At 41.7% G+C, this 22,631-nt stretch overlaps 1 protein-coding gene across 1 annotated transcript in view; it reads left to right on the top strand.

The window, feature by feature from the left end:
- ARHGAP24 (Rho GTPase activating protein 24) overlaps positions 1–22,631 on the top strand; it is a 912,569-nt gene that overhangs the window by 406,301 nt on the left and 483,637 nt on the right. Inside the window, exon 3 of the mRNA XM_030190600.1 lies at positions 7,171–7,258. Within this exon, the coding sequence (XP_030046460.1) occupies positions 7,171–7,258 (88 nt within the window). The remainder of the gene's footprint in view (positions 1–7,170; positions 7,259–22,631) is intronic.

The raw sequence follows: 22,631 nt of genomic DNA on the forward strand, positions 1-22,631 counted from the left end.
CTGACGTCCTGCACATACGTCCTCCACTATCCTAAATGCAGAAGACTCAAATACAAATCGATATATGCGTCCAGCTTTCCCTACATCTGCACGCAGCTGTGGAACGCGCTACCAAATGCTATAAAGATAACATACGGCCTATTAACTTTCTGGAAACTTCTGAAAACCAACCTATTCGAAAAGACTTATAACACGAATACTTCACAAAAGACTTGAAATCTAACATGTATCAGATCAAGCCAACATTGACTTCTCCAATCTGGATACTTTAATTTACTTTAATAATATTGAATGTTTTAATATGTCCTATACTATTCTTATGTACCTGTTATGAATCATCACTGATTGGCTCATTACTCAAGTAGAACATGTAAATTGGGGGTGTGTCTATGTAACGTGCGCTACTCGCCATGCCTTATATAGAATCCAGGGGTTGGTGCCTAAACGTAGATGCCCTTTAGAGAACTGTTCTTTCTGGCAAAATTGCAGTATGTCTGAATGTAAATTATTTGCATATACTGCTTCCTGCAAAGTGAAAATCTAGTGTGCCTGAAAGCAGCATCTTTCTATTTACTAATTAGCTATTGAAAACAGCTATCTCATTATTTATAGTTAATGATGTCAGACTCTATTGAATTTCCTTCAAATCTTACTCATGTTACAGTGAAGAACAAATTTTACATTACACGATTTAATTGCAAATTTCTAATACAAGCACACTGTCTGTCCCAGTCCACATTCATCCAGTGTTAAAAGCTCAGTAGTCATGTTGAACGTACAGTATACGACACGTCATTTTAAGCTTATTTTCCTTTCATCTGCTCTCTTCCAGCCATTTGAGTATTTATTATAAACTTTCTAATTCTTGTCTTAAATAGACTATCACGGGGCCCTTTTACTAAGCTGTGCTAAAAAGTGGCCTACGCTTTCACTAGTGCAAGGCTTTCCCATGCACTGAGGCCACTTTTAGAAAGGCTATAATACAGTGGGGGAAATAAGTATTTGATCCCTTGCTGATTTTGTAAGTGTGCCCACTGACAAAGACATGAGCAGCCCATAATTGAAGGGTAGGTTATTGGTAACAGTGAGAGATAGCACATCACAAATTAAATCCGGAAAATCACATTGTGGAAAGTATATGAATTTATTTGCATTCTGCAGAGGGAAATAAGTATTTGATCCCTCTGGCAAACAAGACCTAATACTTGGTGGCAAAACCCTTGTTGGCAAGCACAGCGGTCAGACGTCTTCTGTAGTTGATGATGAGGTTTGCACACATGTCAGGAGGAATTTTGGTCCACTCCTCTTTGCAGATCATCTCTAAATCATTAAGAGTTCTGGGCTGTCGCTTGGCAACTCGCAGCTTCAGCTCCCTCCATAAGTTTTCAATGGGATTAAGGTCTGGTGACTGGCTAGGCCACTCCATGACCCTAATGTGCTTCTTCCTGAGCCACTCCTTTGTTGCCTTGGCTGTATGTTTTGGGTCATTGTCGTGCTGGAAGACCCAGCCACGACCCATTTTTAAGGCCCTGGCGGAGGGAAGGAGGTTGTCACTCAGAATTGTACGGTACATGGCCCCATCCATTCTCCCATTGATGCGGTGAAGTAGTCCTGTGCCCTTAGCAGAGAAACACCCCCAAAACATAACATTTCCACCTCCATGCTTGACAGTGGGGACGGTGTTCTTTGGGTCATAGGCAGCATTTCTCTTCCTCCAAACACGGCGAGTTGAGTTCATGCCAAAGAGCTCAATTTTTGTCTCATCTGACCACAGCACCTTCTCCCAATCACTCTCGGCATCATCCAGGTGTTCACTGGCAAACTTCAGACGGGCCGTCACATGTGCCTTCCGGAGCAGGGGGACCTTGCGGGCACTGCAGGATTGCAATCCGTTATGTCGTAATGTGTTACCAATGGTTTTCGTGGTGACAGTGGTCCCAGCTGCCTTGAGATCATTGACAAGTTCCCCCCTTGTAGTTGTAGGCTGATTTCTAACCTTCCTCATGATCAAGGATACCCCACGAGGTGAGATTTTGCGTGGAGCCCCAGATCTTTGTCGATTGACAGTCATTTTGTACTTCTTCCATTTTCTTACTATGGCACCAACAGTTGTCTCCTTCTCGCCCAGCGTCTTACTGATGGTTTTGTAGCCCATTCCAGCCTTGTGCAGGTGTATGATCTTGTCCCTGACATCCTTAGACAGCTCCTTGCTCTTGGCCATTTTGTAGAGGTTAGAGTCTGACTGATTCACTGAGTCTGTGGACAGGTGTCTTTCATACAGGTGACCATTGCCGACAGCTGTCTGTCATGCAGGTAACGAGTTGATTTGGAGCATCTACCTGGTCTGTAGGGGCCAGATCTCTTACTGGTTGGTGGGGGATCAAATACTTATTTCCCTCTGCAGAATGCAAATAAATTCATATACTTTCCACAATGTGATTTTCCGGATTTAATTTGTGATGTGCTATCTCTCACTGTTACCAATAACCTACCCTTCAATTATGGGCTGCTCATGTCTTTGTCAGTGGGCACACTTACAAAATCAGCAAGGGATCAAATACTTATTTCCCCCACTGTATGACCACGTTTTCCATTTCCTCTATTAGCAGGAACACCCATTCTCCACCCCTGACACAACCCCTCCCCCCAAAAAATAAAATATATTTTAGCGCCCATAGTACATGCTAATTTGGCAGTTACCACAGGATGCCGCATCCCACGGTATACCATTTTTAACTATATTAGGTGTGCATTACAACCTAACACAGTTTAATAAAAGGGCCCCTAAGAAAATTCTATACCCATAGACTATCAGAAAAATAGGGTCTTGCTTTTTGAGTGTTCTTGGTGCCAACTAAATTACTTTAATATCCCAGCTGTATTTGCTCTAATGTCAATGCAGTGGTGTTGTATGTTGCTATATCAGGGTGTCTTTGGATAGATTGCATGATGACTTCCACTGTATTGTACATTTCAGTGTCACTCTAAAGATCACCTACATTTATGTGCTAAGAAGGATTTTTTTTTAAGATGGTTGCCTGCACTGCATTTTCTCTCTCTCTCTCTCTCTCACACACACACACACACACACACACATGCACCTGTGGCATTTCAAAAAGTTGTCTTTCCTACTGGTTATAAGGGAGCAGTTTATAAAGTTATAAGGGAAGGATGAAAACAAACAGAAAAAAAAGTATACAACCTCTCTTTTGAGATGAAACACTATATCAGGAAGAGGTTATGGGGTTCACCTTCAGAGGCTCCAGCCAAAAAGTCACCAGCTGCAGTGCCTGTATACAGGTACTTGAGATGCTCTTGAGAAATAGCTGGGAGGCTTGGCCTCAAGAGGTCACTCACACTTCTCAGTCCACTTCAAAGAGTAGTCCACAGTCCAGGTTTCTCTTCCAAGCCAGAACAATTTCCTGGCAAGTGAAAGCTTGGCTGTTCTCCCAAGCCTTTAAAGGAACTAGCTATTCACTTACACTAGGACTAACACCAGCTGCACATACTGATGCAGGACCCGATTATCTACTCTTACTCTCACTGAAATATTATCATATGCTTTTTCTCACTCCATATGCAATTTTTCCTTAAGTAAGGGGGGGGGGGGGGAGATTATCAACATTGAGATATCATTAGGATGTGCTATTTTACCACTAACATCCTAATTTAGCACAGATCCCATTTTATGCAATGAGATCTAGTTACTAATAACTGAAGTTAACAGTAAAGTAACATGTCTTAATGGTAGGTCACAATGATAATTTCCTGCATTAATCACCCTTCTTTTCTAACTCTTGTTATTCTGTCTTATCTATCTACATGTTCTACCTCCATGTGTCCTTTTTGCTATCTATTAAGATGTCTTATTGAGTATTGTATTGACATTGTTAGTAGGAAACTGTACCATAGGGCCACATTCAGGGGCCCTTTTACTAAGTTTTTTTTTTTGTTACATTTGTACCCCGCACTTTCCCACTCATAGCAGGTTCAATGCGGCTTACATATTATATACAGGTACTTACTTGTACCTGGGGCAATGGAGGGTTAAGTGACTTGCCCAGAGTCACAAGGAGCTGCCTGTGCCTGCAGTGGGAATTGAACCCAGTTCCCCAGGACCAAAGTCCACCACACTAACCACTAGGCCCTGCACTAGCATCAGGGGCCATTTGTCCCACATGCTGAGGCCTTTTTTTACTGCAGTGAGTAAAACAGTTGAAAAAAGAAATGGCCATGTGGTAAGATTTCACTTATCGCATGGCCATGCGTGGAGAGAGCGCTTAGTGTTACCCACTGAGATGGGGTAAGAGCTCCAGTGCTAACCTGGAGGTAACCAGGTAGTATGTGGCACTGCCCGATTACCACCAGGTTAGCACCTGTTGAGTGCCGGAAATGCCACATGTTGAGGGTGGAATTACTGCTGGCACCCGTGTTGGGCAGGCGGTAGCTCCAGATTGGCATGTGGTAAAGCCTACCACTGCTTAGTAAAAGGGCCTCTCAGTAAATGGTGCTAAAAGATTAGCACCGTAAAATTATAAGCACTAGCTTAGCCCAATGCTATAACTGGTGTTCCCAGCTGAGCTCCCTTTATATAATAGCACACAGTGCTGACTCCCACACCCAAATTTGGGTGCTAGCATTTATGCCAGCTGAAACCTAGTATAAAAGCCAGCGTCCAACTCATAACACCGTACAAATTTTCACAATAGCCCTGACCTACCCATGCCCCTCCCATGACCACGCCCCCTTGTAATTTGCACGCTATGAGATTTAGGCATCTGGTGTTATAGAATAGCACGCAGGCAGATACCAATTAACTTCAATAAATCATTAACCTCAATTAATTGAAAATTAATAGCTCATTAACTCATTTGTGGGTGCATCTTGGCTCTGTGCCCAAATATGGGCAGTATATATAGAATCGGGGGGGGGGGGGGGGTAACATGTAATGTTATTTGAATATTTTTACTGCTGTAATTGCTTATTGCCTATGTTCTGCTTATTCTTGCTCTGCATCACCTTGGGAGAATTTCTTCAAAATGATAATCAACCTTTGAAAGCTAATCAAGAAATGTATTAAGTTATGTCCAATAAAAAAGGTATCATCTTATTTTTTTCCATGTTTTATTTTGTTTTATTTCTATTGATTACCTTTAAAAGTGGACTAACACGGCTACCACACCTCTCTATTCAAAAAGATGGTAATTAAATCACAATAGATATATAAATTCAAAACTGAGGAGGTGGGAGGAAGAGGGAAAATACAAAGGAATAATAAAAAAATATCTGTGATTTTCATCTAAGTACATACTTCAAGCTGCAGCCACCACAGTTTCTCTTTCTTTACTGCTCTCCAAATTTGGAAGGAGGCAAATTTTCTTCCCTTCTGGGAAGCAGCTGCTCGACACCCCAGGACTGCTTTTTATACCTAACACCTCCCAAATGGGAATAGAACACAACATCCTTCTCTCTTAGTTCACAATTTGGGACCCCTTCAGCTCTGGAATCTTCCTTAATACAATGAGATAAAGATTTCAAATTATGAGCATTAGTTGCAAAATTGAACACAGAGTTACTGCAGACCTTCTGCATTCACTACTGAGGGCATATTGAAGGCTCCAACATTCCCATACTGTTAATGCACTTAATGCCATCTTAATGCCATTAAGCAATCTGTGTTATCTGCTGCTGCTGCTGCAGTAGCAGTAGCAGTCAATACATGCTAATTCACCACTCATGCCCCACCTCATTCCATTTGGCGCAGTTAATGTGGGAATTAGCATGTGCATTCCCCCAGATTCTATAAAGGTTGCCAAAATTTGGGCACCCAAAATTGGGCACAGAACCCAAATTATTGACCAAAATAATTAGTTAATGGGCTCCAATAATTTAATTATTGGAGCTAACAAGCACTTAATTGGCACTAATTATAATTTGGGTGCCAATCTGGATACGCACTATTCTGTAGCGATGGGCATCTAAGTTGGATCACACATGACTCAAAAGGGGGGCGGGACCCTGGGGTGGGTCAGGGGTGTTCACAAAAGATGCGCACAGTGTTGCAGAATAGCGAGGATCCGCGCCATGTTTGGGTACCAGGATTTATACCACGTTTCAACTGGTGTAATTCCTCATGCCCAAAGTCAAATGCCAATTTCAGTGCCCAAAGTTGAGCGCCCTTTATAGAATAGTATTGAGCACGAATTTTATTGATACTGAATTTTCAGTGCCATTTACAGAATCTGGCCCTAAGTGTAAAGCCACTTGTTTGATAGGCGAGATAGAAAGTCTTTTTAATAACCTAGTAAACTTAGAATGGTTAAGGCAGGCTTGAGCTATTAAAGTGCATTAATTCCTGCGTTAAGAAGATAATTCTATAATGGGGCATCTAGAATATAGGACTGGCATAATAGCAGTTTACATAGTCCCTTTACAGAAGTTAAATTTATGGCCTAAATTGCTAAGGGGCTCATTTACTAAGATGGGCTAAGCTCTAACACTAAAAAATGTTTACCGCGGATCATTGTCTCTTTTCTGCATGTTAACCATGTGGTATTTGTTTTTCTTCTATTTATTTTTTGGAGGGGGTGTGGCATGGGTGGGGAAGGGGCATGGAAGCACTATTCAGCTAGTGCGCTGACAGAAGTGCACGCCAACTGCAGGGCAAAGTCCCATTGTTAGGACGCGCTAAGCCCGTTTACTAGCACAGCTTAGCAAAAGATCCCCTAAGGCTTTTGTCTAACTTCATATCTATGGGAACAATGCTTGGTAAGTCAGGCCCTTAAAGTGCTCTAAAATTACCTTCATCTGCGAGGGCCTTAGTACATACAGTGCTAATTTTATTTTATTTATTTATTTTCTGCATTTATATTCCCACATTTTCCCACCTCTTTGCAGGCTCAATGTGGCTTACAAATACCTTAGTGGCGATCGCCATTTTCGGAATAAGAAATACAGAAGAATGTTCCAATCAGAGTATATAGAGAACACAGTAAATTAGAATAAAATCAGTAATCAATACATTTCAGGTGCTAAAATCAAGGGTAATGAAAAGCGTTCAATAATGACAATGTGATAATGACTAATGAAGTACCTATTTCGTCTAGGCTGGTGCATTAACATTTAACTTTTGCAGAAATTAATTGATCTTTTATTCTTCAATGTATTTAGGGCACTATTTTCCTGCCTGGAAACAGAGTTGTTGAGCATCCCTGCAATGAAGAAAGTCCAGGAAAATTTCTTTTTGAAGTCGTTCCAGGTAAGAACTTCCCATGCAGACTTTGTGTATCTTTCCCACTGTTATCACCTGCAATTAATGGCTAGTTTGACTTTAGTCTGGAGAAGGCTGCTGATGGATATTGATTAACCATGAACTGGCTTTTGGATTGCACACAGACTAATGTAGTTAAATACTTTTCAATCACAGAACCATGTGAATAACATTCAGTGTATGTGCAGGTGTTAATTTAATAGCTGCCTTGTTGTGTTTTTCTTTCTTTCCTAGTTATTACTAGCACACACAAGTGCTGGGCCATGCTTGTGGAAAATTATTGCTCAACTCACAGACAGGTCCTTTTATTTAGTTATTTACTTATTTACTTATTGCATTTGTATCCCACATTTTCCCACCGTATGGCAGGTTCAATGTGGCTTACATATTGATTACAAAATTTAGATTTGTAGAAGTCTAGTACATAATACAGAAGTACAATAAACGCTTAAGTTGATATATTAGCATATTGTGAGAGAGGTTAATATTATTGTTTTTCCATTTCTGAATTTTTTGTGATATATGGTGATGTGGGATTATGCAGATCCAGGGGGGAAAGACTTCTTGAAAAGATGTGTTTTCAATTTTTTTTCTGAATTGTAGGTAGTTTTCTGTGAGTTTCAGTTCTTTGGGTAGTGAGTTCCAAAGTTGTGTGCCTATAAACGAGAGGCTGGCAGCATGTGAAGATTTGTATTTTATACCTTTGCAATTGGGGTAGTGAAGGGTTAGGTAGGTTCTTGCTGTTCTTGTCACGTTTCTTATTGGTAGATCGATAAATTCCGTCATGTAATCTGGTGCAAGTCCGTAGATGATTCTGCAGACTATTGTGCATATTTTGAATGTTATGCAAGCGTTAATAGGAAGCCTTTACTAAGGTGCACTAACAAATTTAGCATGCGTTAACAAATTATTGTGTGTTCAGTGCCATGCAGCCCATAGGTAAACAATGGGCTGCATGGTATTTAGCATGCATTAATCTGGGTGCATTAATGTGGGTGCAAATTGGGCATGTGCTTAAATTTGCATGTGCATTTTTTAGCACTTTTTATAGAATTAGGGAGTAAGTGTGCATAACTTGTAGTATTCTATAAGTTATATGTGTATCTCAGAGACACAAAAAAAGGGAGAGGAAAAAAAAGAAAAAAGGAGAAAAGAAGAATTATATATTTAAAAAATATATATATATTTTTTAAATCACATATATATATATTTTTTAAATATATAATTCTTCTTTTCTCCTTTTTTCTTTTTTTTCCTCTCCCTTTTTTTGTGTCATCTTCGCTGTTTTTGACTGCCATTGCTTTTTGCGAGGACAGGTTTCTTCTGTATTTTTTATATCTCAGAGACACGCCAATGACCCCCCATACTCCTCCCATGTTTATGCCCCCTTGCACTTATGTGCTAAGTGATATTGATGTGTATATTACAAAATAGAGCCTAGCACTTATGCATGTAATTGAAAATTAATGCTCCAATTACACATTTAAGTACTTTTATTCTATAATGAATGTGCACAATTGGCACCTATTTTAAATCCACAATAACCAAAGACAGGAAAAAATCCCCTACAAGGAGTTCACAATATACAAGGAGTAAGGGATGACATAATAACTTCCAGTCAGCGGGTAGATGAAAACACACTTTTAATCAGTAAGCACCAAGAAGGGACCCGACACGGGACCGTGTTTTGGCGGATAAAACCGCCTGCTTCAGGGGTAAGAAGCACTGTACACAAAAGAATGACAAAATCTCAATAAATAGAAAGTATAAGTAAATAAATACATGCAGCAAATAAACACCAAATTAAAAATAATTTAAAAACAAATAAAACAATGGGTGAATAAAAGCATGTAAATATAAAAGCATGTAACTATATATCCATATATCCTAAACCAAACTGATGTGAAATAAACGAAAAACACATTCACAATAAAAGTAATAGGCCAGAGAATAAAATGCTAACTATATAATATGACAAGCAACAAAAGATAAATTGTAAACAATAACAACGTTTACTCTATCAACAAAATTACATCTGGAAATTGATTGAAACCAAATATATGTGCGGTCGTTAAACTGCTATGGATGTCATAAATATAAAACCCAGTGAATACATAACCAGACATATGTGACATAGAAGCAGGGCCACCGAGAGGGAGGAGCAAGGGGGGGAGGCAAAATTCCCGAGGCTTGGCCTCCAAGGAGGGGCCCGGTTCTGCTGCTGGCAAGGCTTTGGCAGAAAAAAGCTGCATTCATTGATCTCCTGCTCATGGGTGATCGCTTTAATATGTTGTCTTCTCTGCCGCTGCAAGTCCTTAAGAACATAAATGTTGCCATACTGGGACAGACCGAAGGTCCATCAAGGCCAGCATATTGTTTCCACAGTGGACAATCCAGGTTACAAGTACATGGCAAGATCCCAAAACAGTACAATAAATTTTATGCTGCTTATTCTAGAAATAAGCAGTGGATTTTCCCCAAGTCCATCTTAATAATGGCTTATGGACTTTTCATTCAGGAAGTCATCCAAAAGATTTTAAACCCTACTAAGCTAACTGCTTTTACTACATTCTCTGGTAATGAATTCCAGAGTTTAATTACACATTGAGTGAAGAAATATTTTCTCTGATTTGTTTTGAATTTACTACTTTGTAGCTTCATAGCGTGTCCCCTAGTCCTAGTATATTTGGCATTATTTATAGACCTTTATAATATCTCCCCTCAGCTATCTTTTCTCCAAGCTGAAGAGCTCTAGCTGCTTTAGCCTTTAGTCATAGGGAAATCATCCCATCCCCTATATCATTTTCATCGCCGTTCTCTGTACCTTTTCTAATTCCACTATATCTTTTTGGAGATGCGGTGAACAGAATTGCACACGGTATTTTCTATTCCTTTCCTAATAATACCTAACATTCTATTTGCTTTCCTAGTGCCGTCACACACTGAGCAGAGGGTTTCAATGTATGATCAACGATGACACCTAGATCCCTTTCCTGGTCAGTGACTCCTAATATGGAACCTTGCATCACATAGCTACAGTTTTGGTTCCTCTTTCCCACACGCGTCACATATATCTTTCTTCCTTCCTCATTTATTGTGCCTCGCCTCCTTCTACTGACTCTGGCTTCTTCCTGTTTCCACCTGCACCACAGTGGGAAGGATCTATGGTGGCATAGAAGACTCAGAAAGTTAATGCATTAACGGCGATAACCTGGTCCCGGCCAGCACACAGCGCGACCACAACAGCAGCAGGAGAGAAAACAGACAACCAGTCCAAGGGGGAGCACTGCAGACGCTGTGGTAGGGTCAAGGTTACGTTTGATAGATAAAATTACTTTGGTTGGAGGCTGACTGACTGATGGGTTGGATTGGGATATTCTTTTTTAACGTCATTGAGTACATGGCTAATTGGCACCTGGGGGATTCTTCAGCCCATATGCTGCTCTCATCTCAGTGGAGTGGGAAACTACAGGGGGCTCCTGTGTGATTTCCCTTTTTCCAGAAAAATTATGTTTTATCAATTTTTACAGCAATTTTCCTGGGCATATAATAAACTACATGATTGCACTCCAGGGAAAGCAGCAATAATTGCTTTGCTAGTACCTTGTTATTTTATTGTTATGTCAAATTTTTGTTTCCGTATAGAGCAGATAGATTCCCCCATTTCTGATATGGTGTCTCAGCTGAAGTTTCAGCAGAAAGCATCTGTGCCTCACTGGAACTGGCCTGGGATACTATTTTACTGCTGCCAATGGGTAATTAGTAGCCAAGATGACCAGATTATTAAATGTGTTTGGTGGTAATATGAATTTAAATAGGAAAACTTGCTGGAACCAATTCTCGGAACACACTGAGCAAGTTGAGTGTCACAAGCAAAGAAATAAAAAAAACATTTGGAACGTAGTATCAAACTTGAAAGTTATTAGAGAAAATTGGAGTGCCATTGAGGTTGAATTAACTTTGACACTGTCATAAAAACAAAAAAGCTTGCAAAGCACTCCTCCACTAGAATACAACTACGGCCTATCTTTACATGTCAATAGCCTGTCTCTAAGTATTCTATATAATTATTACAATATATAAAATTATAAATATTATTAAAAGTTTCACTTTTGATTTATGATATGGGGTGTGGAGGGCGGGGGTTAAGATTGCTTGCCCTTGGTCCTGCTTTGTCTCTTGGCGGCCCTACATAGAAGTATTTACATCTCACAGGATCATTACAATACAATTTGCTGATTCAATTAAAACACATGAAAGAAAAGGTAATATTAGCATAAAACAAGCTATTAGAAGGATACAAAAACTTTAAAGGACTTAAAACTACAGTGGGGGAAATAAGTATTTGATCCCTTGCTGATTTTGTAAGTTTGCCCACTGACAAAGACATGAGCAGCCCATAATTGAAGGGTAGGTTATTGGTAACAGTGAGAGATAGCACATCACAAATTAAATCCGGAAAATCACATTGTGGAAAGTATATGAATTTATTTGCATTCTGCAGAGGGAAATAAGTATTTGATCCCTCTGGCAAACAAGACCTAATACTTGGTGGCAAAACCCTTGTTGGCAAGCACAGCGGTCATACGTCTTCTGTAGTTGATGATGAGGTTTGCACACATGTCAGGAGGAATTTTGGTCCACTCCTCTTTGCAGATCATCTCTAAATCATTAAGAGTTCTGGGCTGTCGCTTGGCAACTCGCAGCTTCAGCTCCCTCCATAAGTTTTCAATGGGATTAAGGTCTGGTGACTGGCTAGGCCACTCCATGACCCTAATGTGCTTCTTCCTGAGCCACTCCTTTGTTGCCTTGGCTGTATGTTTTGGGTCATTGTCGTGCTGGAAGACCCAGCCACGACCCATTTTTAAGGCCCTGGCGGAGGGAAGGAGGTTGTCACTCAGAATTGTACGGTACATGGCCCCATCCATTCTCCCATTGATGCGGTGAAGTAGTCCTGTGCCCTTAGCAGAGAAACACCCCCAAAACATAACATTTCCACCTCCATGCTTGACAGTGGGGACGGTGTTCTTTGGGTCATAGGCAGCATTTCTCTTCCTCCAAACACGGTGAGTTGAGTTCATGCCAAAGAGCTCAATTTTTGTCTCATCTGACCACAGCACCTTCTCCCAATCACTCTCGGCATCATCCAGGTGTTCACTGGCAAACTTCAGACGGGCCGTCACATGTGCCTTCCGGAGCAGGGGGACCTTGCGGGCACTGCAGGATTGCAATCCGTTATGTCGTAATGTGTTACCAATGGTTTTCGTGGTGACAGTGGTCCCAGCTGCCTTGAGATCATTGACAAGTTCCCCCCTTGTAGTTGTAGGCTGATTTCTAACCTTCCTCATGATCAAGGATACCCCACGAGGTGAGATTTTGCGTGGAGCCCCAGATCTTTGTCGATTGACAGTCATTTTGTACTTCTTCCATTTTCTTACTATGGCACCAACAGTTGTCTCCTTCTTGCCCAGCGTCTTACTGATGGTTTTGTAGCCCATTCCAGCCTTGTGCAGGTGTATGATCTTGTCCCTGACATCCTTAGACAGCTCCTTGCTCTTGGCCATTTTGTAGAGGTTAGAGTCTGACTGATTCACTGAGTCTGTGGACAGGTGTCTTTCATACAGGTGACCATTGCCGACAGCTGTCTGTCATGCAGGTAACGAGTTGATTTGGAGCATCTACCTGGTCTGTAGGGGCCAGATCTCTTACTGGTTGGTGGGGGATCAAATACTTATTTCCCTCTGCAGAATGCAAATAAATTCATATACTTTCCACAATGTGATTTTCCGGATTTAATTTGTGATGTGCTATCTCTCACTGTTACCAATAACCTACCCTTCAATTATGGGCTGCTCATGTCTTTGTCAGTGGGCAAACTTACAAAATCAGCAAGGGATCAAATACTTATTTCCCCCACTGTATGTATTTATATCTATATATAGATATAGATATCAGCCCATACTCAATGCACATCCAACTATTAACAAAGAAAAAATATGCTTTAGATACAGGTTTTACATAATAAGCATAATATAAAAGTGATACGAAATTTAAAACAAACTTTGAGCCATTTCAAAAAAATTTTTTGAATCCCTGATTATATATAGTAACATGACTCGTGCGCTCACTGGGCAAATCTCTCTTATCTGCACCCTTCTCCTCCACCGCTAACTCCAGACTCCTTTCCTTCTATCTTGCTGCACCGTATGCCTGGAATAAACTTCCTGAGCCGGTATGCCAAGCCTCATCTCTGGCCATCTTCAAATCTAGGCTAAAAACCCACCTCTTCGATGCTGCTTTTAACTCCTAAACCTAAACCTTCAACTGTCCCCTATCCCTGATATGTCCTGTCTGTCCTAACCCTTATCCCTTACTTGTCCTATCTGTCTGTCATAACTAGATTGTAAGCTCTATTGAGCAGGGACTGTCTCTCCATGTTCAAGTGTGAAGCACTGCGTACATCCGGTAGCGCTATAGAAATGATAAGTAGTAGTAGTAAAAGAACAAACCCTGGAAGCAGAACATATATATCAGTGACCGGCTTATTTTCGAAAGAGAAGGGCGCCCATCTTTTGACACAAATCGGAAGATGGGCTTCCTTCTCCCAGGGTCGCCCAAATCAGCATAATCGAAAGCCGATTTGGGGTGTCCTCAACTGCTTTCTGTCACGGGGATGACCAAAGTTCACGGGAGCGTGTCGGAAGCATAGTGAAGGCGAGACTGGGGCATGCTTAACACATGGGCGTCCTCAGCCGATAATGGAAAAAGAAAGGCATCCCGACGAGCACTTGGACAACTTTACTTGGTCCATTTTTTCTTACGACCAAGCCTCAAAAAGGTGCCCAAACTGACCAGATGACCACCGGAGGGAATTGAGGATGACCTCCCCTTACTCCTCAAGTGGTCACTAACCCCCTCCCACCCTAAAAAGAAACTTAAAAAATATTTTCCAGCCTCTATGCCAGCCTCAAATGTCATACCAGCTCCCTGACAGCAGTGTGCAGGTCCCTCGAGAACTTTTAGTGGGTGCAGTGCACTTCAGGCAGGCGGACCCAGGCCCATCCCCCCCCCCCTACCTGTTACACTTGTGTTGGTAAATGTGAGCCCTTCAAAACCCACCACAAATCCACTGTACCCACATGTAGGTACTGCACGTCCATTTTGGGTCCAAAACCTTACCGCCAGCCATTGACCTAACGGTAAAGTCTCATATGGTAACTGGGCGGTAATGACCTATGCACGTCAAATGCCACTTGGCACGCATCCAATATGCATGTCCGAAAATAAAAATTATTTTTCGGACGCACGTCAAAAATGAAATTACCACAAGAGCCACGCAATATCCAGGTGGTAAGTATTTTGGCACACATTGGGTGCGCATAGACGCTTATGCGGCTTAGTAAAAGGGTCCCTAAAACAGAAGAAGCAGCTGAACATTGTTTGGCAAATGATCTATCTATTGTTATCAAGCCTGCTGAAAATGGAGGTGGAATTGTAGTCCAGAATAGGGAAGACCACATCCTAGAGATAGATGACAACTGGGAGATAGGAAATATTATGCACTTTTGAATTCTGATCCTACCGCACAACTCCAAAAGACATTGAAGAAATGGCGCTGTTAGTGACTGACAGAGGGATTCTCACTTCCAAAGAGAATGATTTTTTGATCATAAAACATCCAGTTGTACCCATCATTTATACATTGCCCAAGCTACACAAATCTTCCAGAAAACCACCTGTTAGGCTAATTGAGTCCGGCAAGGGCTCTGTGCTACAACCACTGTCTGCATTTTTAGATTTCTTTTTCAGGCCCTTTGTCCCTATGATCAGCTCGTACCTGAGAGATTCTGGACACATGATTAATTTATTAGAAGATTTTAACAGAGATCTAACTGGCATTTTGATGGTGATTCTTGATATTGACACTTTCTCCCCTAACATCCCTCAAGTAGAGGCTTTGAATCTCATTGAAGAAGTTCTCAGAGACCAGATGAGTAACCGTAGGATTCTTACTTGGTTTATTCTCATATTGGCTACAATAGCTTTAACAAAAGACTATTTCTCATTTCAGGGCAAATTTTATTTACAAATGCATGGTACTGCTATGGGAGTGGCCATGGCCCTGGACGTAGCTAATTTATATGTAGATAATTTTGAATGGACTCATTTGCTGGAAAACCTTTTTACATCCAATACTGTCTTTTATAGACAATATATCGATGACATATTTATATTATGGCGGGGTGACCAAACTATTGTTTGGAGACTTTCTTCAAGTGGCTCAATAACAGAGACCCGCATATGTCTTTTAAACTCCAACATGATGAAAATGAAATTAGTTTTTTAGATTTGCTTATCAGGAAAGACAGATATGGTTTTAGTACAACCCTATACCGTAAACCTTCTGCAAGGAATGCCTTTTTATACCATACTAGTTTTCATAATCCATCTTTGAAACATAATTTAACGCGTCAGTTTTTAAGATTGAAAAAGACCTGTTCAGAACATGAAGATTTTGAACATCAACCCCTGGATTCTATATAGCGCACCTAGAAATCCGCGCTGAAATCCAAGCGTATTCTATAACAATGCACGTAATTTAATTGGCTTGAGAAGCTAATCAGTGTTGATAACAGCTCTTAACAAGTAATAATGAGCACTAATTGGCAATAATCAGAATTTACATGCACAACTCGCTAAGCGTATTATGTAATCAGGGCGCCTAACTTCCTTTAACACACACAGACAAAAATGGGCATCGTTGTGGGTGGGGAAATGGGTGTTTCGTGGGGTGTGATGAAATTTACACTCACAGTTATAGAATATGGCCCAGTGTGCCTAAATCTACATGCTGAGATTTACACCACGTTCTTGTTGGTGTAAATGGAGGCGCATAGTTTTAGGCACTGGGATATCAACTAAGCCACACCTAAATCTAGGTGCCGCTTATAGACTATGCTTAGTTGGCATTGATTTCCACACCAACGTTTTAGGCACTGCATATAGAATCTCCCCCCAAGTGGGCATTATGACAGAGAGATGTACCAAGAGAGGATATCCAGATAGATGCATATAGGAGGGATATCAGAAAGCAAAATCTAAACTTAGGAGTGAACTCCTTTCAGCCAAAACTGATAAATTTGCACCAGATGTAGTATGCACCCTGTTGTTCTCACACATTGCTGGCAAGATTCAACGTGTCATTAGGAAACACTGGTACATCTGAGAGGGCCACCAGTGTTTTAGAGGCAAGAGTCTGGTTGTGGCATGTTCAAGGGATGCAACCTAAAGGAATTTCACATCTTTTATTGGGTGGGGTTTGTACACTGGCCTTGCTGAGCCTATTTTAAGTGCAAGTTTATAGAATTGCCCTTCATGGCTTCTAAGTTTGGCAGAAGTTAGGAGCATATATAACTCTCTTGTCATATGCAAAACTAAAGAGGTAAAAACCAAAAGCATGCGTCTCTCTAGAGTAACACTCAGACTGAATTAACCTTGCAGCAAGTCCTCCAGAGAGAAGTGTGCTTTTGGTTTTTACCTCTCTAGTTTTGCCTCTGATGCAGTCTTTTGTTGAAACATGGCCACGTCAGGCTAAGTGTATATTGGTTGAGTTAAAGTCCTTGTCAATATTTTTTACATTTGTTGGTCTGCCCTTTGTTCTGCTGTGCTTGCATCGCAGATCTTCTGCCTCTCTTGTGTTTCTACTATCCAGATAGTGCCAGAATGGAGCAAAAAGGCTGTCTAACTTAAACCCCATCACTGCATGAATAGTGGCTGGATCTCACCACTATCTCTAGAGCTGCTGGTGGCCATTGCTCTCCACATATATTCAGCACCTCTTGCTCTCCGGACAGCAGTTCTGAATATACATAATCAGGTCAATATTCAGCCGCTGATGCCAGCTGCATTGATCAAAAATATATCCAGATATTCAGTGCCACTAAATGGGTAGTGGTTAGTGCTAATTATCTGAATAAGGCAGCAAGCGCTGGAGCTTATCTGAATAATGACAATATTTAATCTGTTATCCGGATAACTTAGGACAGCCTTCTATCTGCCCTAAACGATCTGGATAGCAGGCAGAATGTTGTCACTGTCTGGATAATTCCGGAACTGCCCTGGCTCTGTCTTTGTTCCATCCTGGCATTGTCTAGATAGTGAAGGGGTGGCCTGTAAAGATTTTTAGAGTCACCACTCAGATAGTATGTTGGTCAGCAGAATTTGTCCAGATAAGAGGTTCTTTTATTGAGATAAGTGCTTTTGAATATTGGCCTAAACATAATTAAATACCATGATGACCATTTTACAAAAATGTTGACTGCAATATTTGAATATGTACCTGCTAGAGGTCCTGCTTGGGGGGGGGGGGTGGTCACGGTCATGTTACCTTCTTTGCTTTTCCTTTAATTTAGGACCCAGTATGGCTATTCTTATATTCTTATGGGTATGGTAGGTTTCATTCCTATATATGACATTATCTGGTGAATGCTGTTACATTTCAGAGAATTGTTGCTGTTGTGCTGCTGTTATATGTATAAAATAAATTATTTTTCCTGATGACTTGTCTAGGAGTATAAACCAATTGTAAGGTCAACATTGTATGATAGCAAGGACACTTAGAACATCAACACATTCCCAGTTATATAATATGTCTCAAATTTGTATGTTCAAGTTCTATTTAGCACAAGTTCAATGAAACAGGCACCGATGCGATGCATGCAGTTAATGGATTCTAAGTTTTGCCGGACCACACCCTGAGGCAGCATTTATGAAACATGCCACATGTTGGTGGTGGCGTCCTTGTCCTGCAATAGTTGAAATGATAAGTGCAAAGCATAAAGCATATTTTATAATAAACTTTGCAGATGATACAAAACTGTGAAATATTGCAGGAAGACCTTAGGAAATTGGAAGGCTGGGCATCCACATGGCAGATGAAATTTAATGTGGACAAATGCAAAGTGATGCACATTGGAAAGAATAATTCGAATCATAGTTACCTGATGCTAGGGTCCACCTTGGGGGTCAGCGCTCAAGAAAAAGATCTAGGTGTCATTGTAGATAATATGCTGAAATCTTCTGCTCAGTGTGTGGCAGTGGCCAAAAAAGCAAACAGGATGCTAGGAATTATTAGTATTGTGTTTAGTTCCGGTCACCATATCTCAAAAAAGATATAGTGGAATTAAAAAAGGTTCAATGAAGAGCGACTAAAATGATAAAGAGAATGGAACGCCTCTCATATGAGGAAAGGCTAAAGAGGTTAGGGCTCTTCAGCTTGGAAAAGAGACGGATGAGGGGAGATATGATTGAGTAGAAGTAAATCAATTTTTTACTCATTCCAAAAGTACTAAGACTAGGGGACACTCGAGGAAGTTACATAGAAATACTTTTAAAACAAATAGGAGGAAATATTTTTTCACTCAACAAATAGTTAAGCTCTGAAGCTCTGGAACTCTGCCGGAGGAGGTTGTAACAGCGGTTAGCGTATCTGGGTTTAAAAAAGGTTTGGACAAATCCCTGGAGGAAAAGTCCATAGTCTGCTATTGAGACAGACATGAGAAGCAACTGCTTGCCCTGGGATTTGTAGCATGGAGTGTTGCCATGATTTGGGTTTATGCCGGGTACTTGTGACCTGGCTTGGCCACTGTTTGGAAAACAGGATACTGGGCTAGATGGACCATTGGTCTGACCTAGTATTGCTACTCTTATGTTCTTATATTTAAAAAAAAACTTTTTGTACCTTGACAACTGATGAAGAAATGAGTGATTTTGGATGTCCAATGAGATATTATGGATGTCTTTCAAATAAATATTCTGAGAAATTGTGAAGAATACCCTAGAAATGTGAAGTGTTTGAAGTTGTGCTAAATAGAGCTGGAACAGAAAAATATGAGACATATAGCTAAGAATATAAACCGGCATATAAAAGCACCTTCTGTATTTAATATGATTGGAGTAGAGGGACTGAACAAAAGCACAGAGCTTGGTGAAGGGGGATAATAGATTTTTCCCGAGTTTGAAAAGGAAGGGTGAGATCTGTGGGGGACCTTCATGTGCCAAACAAACAAAATGCCCACAACAGGAGACAGAGTAGAAATGTCAGTGGTACTGGCTTTACACAAAGCAGAAAAGGTAACCTGCCACTTGTGCACTTGCAAGGATCATGAAACAGAAGCAATTGATAGTGGGAAGAAAATCACTTTTGTTCAGTGTGTTCTAGTCAGAGACAGGAGAAATTGCAGCTCGACACACAACTTTGCTAAATATATGTATCTATAGATGAAGGTAAGGGTCTGGATATATAATTGGTTTTACTCTGCTGCCTTGCCCTGAGAGGAATTCAATCCTTCCATACGCCTATCCGTTCCTAAGTAGACCTCTCCCCTTGTAGCATTCAGCTGTTGCCTTGGTTCTTTTAAAACTAGACACCAACCCTACTGTTCTAAAGATTTTTATTCAGTACATTTAAGATGAAAAAAATACAGGTAACATCAGCTCCCATGTTGTCAGTATGCAGGTAGTGATCAAAGAGAGTAATTATATAACATGGCCCCTAGGTGAAGGGACCGAGCAGATCCCTACTTAGGCACTATTGAATAAAAACCATTTAGACACTTGTGTTTCTTTCTACATTCTAACACATGTGGCAGAAATTGTACCTTGAATACAGGCATGGACATATACACCTGCCTGAGAGCAAATGGAAAGGTTCACATGATGTAAAGTTCACACTATGGGGTCCTTTTACTAAGCTGCTGTGGGGGACGCTGAGGCATCCCATCAGGGGTGGACTGAGAGTGGTCTGGGCTCCCTGCCCGGCCTCTGTCTGATGCTCCCCCGTACCGCCGCCCGCCGCCCCCCTAGCACCGCAGCTGACGCCCCCCACCATCCCGGTTCTTTCCTGTCCACTGCACTGCCACTATTCCCCCACCCGCAGATGCAAATTTCAAAAACTAGCATATTTCAATTACTATAAGTTAACAAATACAAATAAAACAAAAAATGGAAAATATGATGATACTATTTTATTGGACTAAATACATTTTTCAATTAGGTCTCAGAGGCAAAAATCTCTTTCCTCAGGTTAGGACAGTATACTGCTGTTAAGGTATTCTGTTCTGACATAAGAAAGGAGGGTTGAATCTCCAAATATTAGTCAAACATGTATTAAAATTAGTCCAATAAAGATATCACCTTATTTCCATTTTCTGTATTTATTAACACAGCTACCACACTACTTTATTCTAAACTAAAATTAAAATTCATTTTTCCTACCTTTGTTGTCTGGCCATTTACTTTTTCTAGTTGTGTTGGTCCCATTCTCTTGTTTCTTCTTTCCTCTATGATTCTTCTTAACTCTCACCAGCGTCTGCTCCTCTCTCCCCCCTTTGCCCTTTCTATCCAACGTCTGACCCCTCTCTCACCCTTTTCCATCCACCATCTGCCCCCCTCTCTCCCTCCTTTCCATCCACCATCTGCCCCCTCTCTCCCTCCTTTCCATCCAGCGTCTACCCCCTTTCTCCCCCTTTCTACCAAATGTCTGCCCCCTCTCTCTCTCCCCCTTTCCATCCAGCATCTGACCCTTCTCTCTCCTCACTTCCATCCAGACTCTCTCCTCTTTTTCTCCCTCCTCCATGCAGCATCTAGCCCCCCCTCTCTCTCCTCACTTCCATCCACTCTGGCCCCTCTCTCTCCTCATTTCCATCCACTCAGACCCCTCTCTCTCCCTAGTTCCATCCAACATCTGCATCCTCTCTCTCCCTTCAATCTGGTATCTATCCCCTCTCTCCCCCTCATCCAGTGTCTGTCCCCTCTCTCCCTTTTTCCATCTGATATCTGTCTCCTCTCTCCTTCTCATCCAGCATCTGTCCTCCCCCTCCCCTCCATCCAGCAGCTGTCCCATTTTTCCTCTCTTCCATCCATCCAGAATCTGTTCTCTCTCTCCACTCCTCTCCATCCAGCGTCTGTTCCCCCCTCTCCATCCAGTGTACTTTTCAGCCCCCAACACCAAAGCCCTCTCCCCCTCCCCACCAGACACCCCCACTGCCACTGCCGCACCAGGCTGTCAGTGCACCAGACTCTCCCCACTCCCACCTAATACCCCTCTGCTGTGGCCACCACTGCTGCTGCTGTTTTGGGCAGTCTGAAGTTTCTTTATAATTTGTTCTTTGCAACCCGCATAGATTCTGTTGCAGTAGTCTACATGGCTTAGTACCATTGATTGTATCAAGTTGCAGAATATTTTCCTTGGGAAGAATGGTTTCACACGTTTAAGTTTCCACATTGAGTGAAACATTTTCCTTCCATCTTCCCTCCCCCCTGTGCAGCAGCTGTCCCCCGTCTTCCCTCCCCCATGCAACATTTTTTCCCTATCATCCCTTCCCCCGTGCAGCAACTTTCACCCCATCTTCCCTCACCCTCCTTGCAGGCCCGCCCAGCAGCAGTGTTCCTGTAGCTCGCAGCATGTGGGAATCGCTGCGAGCCGAGCCTGCGACCGGAATCGCTGTGCAGGAACACTGCTGCTAGGCGGGCCTGACCCCAAATTGGGTGGGCCCAGGCCCACCCGTGGCTATGCCCCTGCTTCAAAGAAATGTAATAGATTGGTGAGGCAAGATTTCCCTTCACTAAATGCATGTTGTCTTTGTCTCATTAATCCATAATTTTGAATACGCTCTGTAATGTACAAAGGGGTTTTCCGTGGCTCTAATGAGTTCCATTAACAACCACCAAGAACTCCATGCAAATGTATTACAGTGAGCTCATTAGTATTCTAATGTGTATTCTGGGGGGATGCACAGCTTCAGAACAGCCATAATTTAAGCAGCAAATTTTACGGCTGCTCTGAAGCTGTCAGAGAGGACAGAAGCACAAGCAGACCCCCCCCCCCCCCCCCCCCCCCCCCCGCCGAGCCCCATCGCAAGCTCCCATACCCCCCTAATTTTTAAAAATTTCCCTGGTGGTCCATTGGACACCAACACCCCTCCCTCCCAATCCTGATCCCCTCCTGCCCCCCTCCCTGTACCTTTAGAAGATAGAGGCAGGAGAGCAGGATGCCTTTGTGCATTGGGGCCTCAGTGTTTTAAAAAACACTCAGCGCTGCTGGTTGAATATTGATCGGAGAGTTCCCAAGGAAAGGTAACTTGAGAAAGAAGATAATGAGGATCTGCAAAGTGAATGCATATGTAGGTGAGCAAGAGAAACTTGAACTGCATGTGGAAGTTGATGGGATCCAATGTAGTGAAATGAGAAAAGGGGTTACATGGTAATAGTAACACTGTGGAACGATATGTCATGCAGCTGAATTTTGGATAGACTATAGTAGAGAATGATGGTTCAGTGGGAGACTCTTGGGAAACAATTC

The sequence above is a fragment of the Microcaecilia unicolor genome, chromosome 2 (assembly GCF_901765095.1).
Source record: "Microcaecilia unicolor chromosome 2, aMicUni1.1, whole genome shotgun sequence".
Classification (NCBI taxonomy): Eukaryota; Metazoa; Chordata; class Amphibia; order Gymnophiona; family Siphonopidae; genus Microcaecilia; species Microcaecilia unicolor.